This window comes from Eubalaena glacialis, chromosome 3 (assembly GCF_028564815.1).
Source record: "Eubalaena glacialis isolate mEubGla1 chromosome 3, mEubGla1.1.hap2.+ XY, whole genome shotgun sequence".
NCBI lineage: Eukaryota > Metazoa > Chordata > Mammalia > Artiodactyla > Balaenidae > Eubalaena > Eubalaena glacialis.
The window spans coordinates 173050408-173056461 of NC_083718.1; the positions used below are offsets into that span (position 1 = coordinate 173050408).

At 47.2% G+C, this 6054-nt stretch overlaps 1 protein-coding gene across 1 annotated transcript; it reads right to left on the bottom strand.

Annotated features, from left to right (window-relative positions):
• Positions 1-2903: 2903 nt before the first annotated feature.
• Positions 2904-4992, bottom strand: ATP5IF1 (ATP synthase inhibitory factor subunit 1). The gene is made up of 3 exons (XM_061186900.1): positions 4834-4992; positions 4648-4739; positions 2904-3175 (listed from the first exon to the last, which is right to left on the bottom strand). The coding sequence occupies exons 1-3, from the start codon at positions 4918-4920 to the stop codon at positions 3031-3033; spliced, it is 324 nt and encodes a 107-aa protein (XP_061042883.1). The 5' UTR covers positions 4921-4992; the 3' UTR covers positions 2904-3030.
• Between the last annotated feature and the right edge of the window lie 1062 nt (positions 4993-6054).

Genomic DNA, 6054 nt, shown 5'->3' on the forward strand with positions numbered 1-6054 from the left:
TTGTTCCTTTCCAATGTTTCCAGTTCCTGCAAGTAGGGTACAAGTGGTTTAGGAGTTTTCTGCTCTAATAAAGGACTGCACCTAAAAAGAAGAGGGAAAGGAGCAAAGGAGGGAGAGAGGATGGAAAGAAGGAAGGAGGAAGGAAGGACTAAGAAGTAGGAAACGGTGACTGATTCAGCTTACAAACGGCCAAATCAGCCCTGGGAAGATTCATAGAACTTACCACACTACCTCCTCCTCCCCCATTGCTCCCTCCAGGCTCCAGATAGAAAGGCTGAAGTATTGTCAATTCCCCAGGAACCAAGGGTCTCTCTCAATGCCAGGCTTTTTCGGATGCTGTCCCTCAGTCTTTTTTTTTTTTTTTAATTTATTTATTTTTGGCTGCTTTGGGTCTCCGTTGCTGCGCTCGGGCTTTCTCTAGTTGCAGCTAGCGGGGGCTACTCTTCGTTGCAGTGCATGGGCTTCTCATTGAGGTGGCTTCTCTTGTTGCAGAGTACAGGCTCTAGGCACGCGGGCTTCAGTAACTGTGGCACGCAGGCTCAGTAGTTGTGGCTCACGGGCTCCAGAGCGCAGGCTCAGTAGTTGTGGCACACGGGCTTAGTTGCTGTGCGGCATGTGGGATCTTCCCGGACCAGGAATCGAACCCGTGTCCCCTGCATTGGCAGGCGGATTCTTAACCGCTGAGCCACCAGGGAAGTCCCCTAAATATAATTTTTAATGAATACGTTTTAGAAATCTGAAAATGGAATACATAGGCTATGCAACAATGCATATTCAAGAATAGTGGAATAACCCAGGGTCGTCCCCAATAGTCCAGGCAAGCCCCACCACCCCCAACCTGTCCCACAGTGAGGAGGTAGCTAACAGGCAGCTGAACCGCTACACTGGAACTGCAACTCAAGACTGTGGGAGCAGGAGTTCTGAAGTAAAGTCCTTGCTCAGCACAAACCTGGTTGTGTGACCTTGAGAAAGTTATTCACTATTCCCTGCTTCTGTTACTTTGGTTATAAAATTAAGCTAATGGTATGAACCTATTTACCAGAAATGTCATGAGATTTAATGAGCAAACAATTATAAAGTGCGTAGTTGTGGCCCGCAGGCTCAGTAGTTGTGGCATGCGGGCCCTAGAGCGCAGGCTCAGTAGTTGTGGCGCATGGGCTTAGTTGCTCCGCGGCATGTGGGCTCTTCCCGGACCAGGGATTGAACCCGTGTCCCCTGCATTGGCAGGCAGATTCTTAACCACTGTGCCACCAGGAAGTCCCAGTTTAAAAAAAAATTTTTATTTAGGTTTCGCCGGGTCTTAGTTGCAGCATGCAGGATGTTCGTTGTGGCATGAGGACTCTTAGTTGCGGCATGCATATGGGATGTGTTCCCCGATCAAGGATCGAACCCAGGTCCCTGCACTGGGAGTGCAGTCTTACCAACTGGACCACCAGGGAAGTCCCATAAAGCTCAGGTAGTCTTAAATTAGGCTGCTCCAAAAATTCATTTAACCTTTTTAAGAATTCAAACTCACGATTCCTCATTTTCACTTTAAAGTTCCAACTTTTTGCTTGTTTGATTCAATCATCATTAGACTGATTTTTATTTAAAATATAGGACAAGAGCAGATGGTACACTGCTATTGAGGAATCAACTCAGGAACATCATTCCCAATAAGGAAATTATTGATTGTAAGTCATGAAAACACTGTCATCTTCAAACTTAAGAGGTTTTGTTTTGTTTTGTTTTGTTTTGTTTTTGGCCACGTCGCTTGCGGGATCTTAGTTCCCCCATCAGGGATCGAACCTGGGCCCATGGCAGTGAAAGCAGGGAGTCCTAACCACTAGACTGCCAGGGAATCCCCAAACTTAAGAGATTTTGTATGCCTTTCTTTGGTCACAAAAATGCAAAATGCAAGATATTACTTGTTCCTCAACCAATTTTTAAACTTTTCAAATTTTGTAGTGTTCTAAAATTTTAAAAAAGGTATATGACTTAATATAACCATTTCTTGCACTTCATCTTTGAGGTCATTTTGTTGCTGGCCACTAGAATCTCAGCACTCATACCTCAAGAGTACCATAAATAAACTTTTCATCAGCAGCATCATGGACAAGTTTTGGAAACAGCCATTGTGTCTGGTCTGCAAGGGCAGGGTCAATGACTTATCCAAGCTGTTATCACTCAATGGCCCTAAAGGCTTTTGTGTAATAGGGTCTTACAACAAAAGACTCATCACAGTTCTGGGGCAAATGATCTACTGAGCTGGAGAATTGAAAATGTCTTGCCAATGGCCCATAGGTCACTTGAAGTTTTGTTTTGTTTTTTGTCTGGACGAATTACACAAGTAGTCTGTATAATAATTTAGCTAAACAAGGCCTTAAAGTCTAATTTGAATCAAGAGCATACTCGGCAAAGCAAAACATAACCTAAGAAATAATTCTGATTCTGGGCTGTTAACAGATTTGATTAGGAGTCAAAACACCTGGATGCCAAGGCAACACATGATTTCTAATTCCAGCCTTCTCAACCTGCACAAGGATAATTAGAACAAGGATAACTAGTTCATATGAAGAGCTGTTTACTCCATTGTATAAATGCAAAATGGTGTGATTATTGATGGTGCCTTGAATTACACCTTTTTAAGCAATCACTCCTGTTTTCCAGGCTGCTCTTGACCTTACGCTTTGGATTGAGGTTTATTCCTTAAGAAGCTTTCTCTGAACACCTCTTGACTAGTGTCCGACAGCGAAAGGGGCCTTTCCATTCTCCGTGTCACATTGGTCCCCCCATGTTGCACAGCACTTATCACACTGTGCTTTGTCTCCAAGTTCCCTACTGCTGGTACCCTGTCTGATTCATTTTACTGGTTTGGTAGTGTATCCCCCTACCCCTCTTCAGATAGAAGGCATTAGACACAGTTCACTGATGACAATTTATTATAATTTGTTGGAAGCATACAGATAGATATTAATTAAACCAGAGCTATGTCTGGTTTAATAGAAGTGGGCAATAACAGGTAGCCATGCTATAGGGAACTGTGTGCACTTAATCATCATCATGTTTTAGTTTCTTGATCGACTGCTTGTGCCGCTCAATTTCTTTCTGCAGGTGCTCAATCTCCTTCACGTGATGAGAGATCTCATTTTCATGGTGTTTCTTCAAGGCTGCCAGCTGTTCTTTAGCACGAGCTCTACAAGGACACAGTGGCTCTTGGTTTAATCCCAATCCTTCACCCCAAAGAGATCTCTAAGCATAATCTGCAATACCTAAGGCAAAGAACAGGAGTCCCAATCCCATGGGAGTCTGGCTGGTCATCCTCTTCTACCCTCTCAAGCCCCATCTTAAGAATACTCCATCTTAAGGTGTATCATTTTTAGGAGATGACCAAAATGATTCCATTTTCCTGGTGCTAGTGCCTGAAATTCCACCGCTAATGATGGATTCCTTTCAGATTCAGCAGAAAACTCCAGAGAGGTATGACTTAAGTCCCTAACTGGGGGACTTATTAGAGGAACAACCCAGAGAACAGAATCCCTTTTAGGGGGGAAAAAGAGCAAAAGGTGGGGGTGGGATATACAAAGGGGCATAGTTAAAGGACAAATATATGTGTCCTATCCCAGTTAATCTAGGGCTTTCTTTACCTGAGAACTGCAAGACCCACTGTAAAGGCCAAAATGAAGGGGGGAAAAAAAAAAAGAAGCGGTCTCTCGCAGTACTTGGCAGTCCAAGTTTAGGTCTCAAGAAGGGATGATTCAAATGTTGGTTCGGCCACATATGGGCCTCTGTTTTCCATAACTGTACAATGCAGGAGGCCAATTAGATGGTCTCTAAGGGCTGCACCTTGTCTCTCTGGTATGGCAGGTGCCATGGTGGTAATTCTTAAGAGTGAGCAAGAGAGGGTGGAAGAGAAAAGATAGGTCAAGGAGAAGCAGAAGCTAGATTAGTTCCACGCTGCTCCTCACTGTGGATAGAAGTCACTGTAAGATAACTCGAGGTTGGTAAACAGGATAGGTAGGCCCAGCCCACGCCATACTCCTAAAAGCTGGGCTGGGTGGAGCAGGCCAAGTCTCCGAGGAATGGGAGACGGGGTTCCAGCCATGAGCAGCTGCTAAATGCTCGTACGACCCACTCGCTCAGGCCAGTTGGAGAGGTGAGGGGGGGGGTGGTCTAGAAATGGCTGAGAGGGTCTGAGAAGTCAGGGAATCCATCCACGCGGGGCTAGCAAAGCTGAGGCCTCGGGTGATGGGTGGGTGAGGGCCGAGGGAGTCAGGCTCAGGGGGTCTGCATGTATTGGAACCGTCGGATCTAGACACTCTGGGAGGAATCTGGGGGGCGTTTGGCATGATGCGGGGTAAACTCCACGGGTGGGGATGGTAAATGATTCAGGAACAGATGAGCGGTGGTTGGCGAGTTCTGAAGCCCCGCAGGTGGAAACGGCTTGGGTGTGGAGGCCTTGGGATTCGGCAGCGCACGGGAAGCGCCCTACAAGTGGCGACAGTCGGGTCCTCAAGTGTTGGGTGTAATGGGTTCAGGGGCCGGGAGTTCTACTGGGGGATGGGGCGCCCCGGGACGCCAGGGAGGGATGGGTGGGGCGACTGACAGTTGAAGGACTGGAAGGCCGTGAGAGATCTAGGGCTGGATTCGGGGTCCCGTGGGCCTCACCGGAAGTATCGCTCCTCTTCGGCCTGCTCTTTTTTTCCGAAGGCTCCACCGGCGTCCCGGATCGCGCCCGCACTGGAGCCGAGATTGTCTGCCTGCGGAAAGCGACGGGGGTATTGGTAAAGGTGAGGGCGGCAGAGACGGGATCTGCGCTCAGGGCTGGGGCAACAGGCACCGCCGCCGGCGTACCGATTCCGAGCCGAAGCCCCGGCCCTGCATGGCCCAGACGCTCCACACGCCGAACCGCGTCCGCGCCGCCAATGCCGTGGCTGCCATTGCTGTCAGTGCAGCACCCCTCCAGGGACCGGAGGTGCAGCTTCTTCGCAGGAGCTAACGGCGCTGCAGGCCAGGCCGCCAATCGTTTCGCTGGAGAGGCAGGATGAACCTGGGAGTAGCGAATCACGAGAGGGAGAGGCGGGGTTCCTGTAGTTTTCAGCGAATCCTGACCGAGAGGCGGGCCTATTCGTATCCAACCCCTAGCAAGGGCTCCAGGGTCAAAGGACTGGAGAAAAATAATGGAGGAGATAGGAGAAAAGCTAGAACAGAGGGGCAGAAGCCAAGATTTCGGCTCTCGGATCTATGAGAATTAGGCGTGACGTCCATCCCCACCTCACGATTCCAATCCTAAAGTTGTTATTATTAAGCACCCAAAGGAAGCTTTCCCTTTCCTGGACTACTAGCATCAATAAGATGGGTAATATGGGGTGGGGGTGGGGGTGGGGGTGGGCGGCTATGTCCAGGATACCCTGACTTGGTCATTTAGGGTTGGGAAAAAAATTTTTTTCAAATGTATGTGTATATGGTCAATGTTCTTTTGTTGCACTGACATTTCACTCTCAAGTCTCAGCTTAAACGTCAGCTCAGAGAAAACTTCTCTGACCTCCTTCGTCATTCTATTATAGCCCCCTGTTTTGTTCTTGCACCTTTGAGCTTATGAAGTTATTAGGACCTTGATCAATCAAGTAGGCACTGAATTAATATTTGCAAAATATATTGATATGTTATCAAATGGGCTTGATAACAGGACTTTTGGCAATGTGGTGCAATGAAGTGGAAAAGAGCATAGGTAGGAGTCTAGGGACGGCTTTGCCTTGACCTTCCTTAAGCCATGTAACAAACGCGAACAAGATAATAGTAGTTTATAGCCTTTGCCTAGGTCATTTTCTCCCTCTGGGCCCACTTTTTTTCTCCTTTAGTTGAGAGGGTTGGGCCAGATCTTATTCATGATTATAAAAATACCTTCTTTGCTTTCCATGAAATTGTTGAACTGTTTTCATTGATCATCTTTTGGTTGGAAAAATACCAGCCCTGGTTTGTATGAGTTAAATGGGAGGAAATAGCTGCAGGGCATATTTTCAGATGTTCATTTTAGAAAACTTGGAAAAACACGAAAGCAGAAGGCTAGAAATA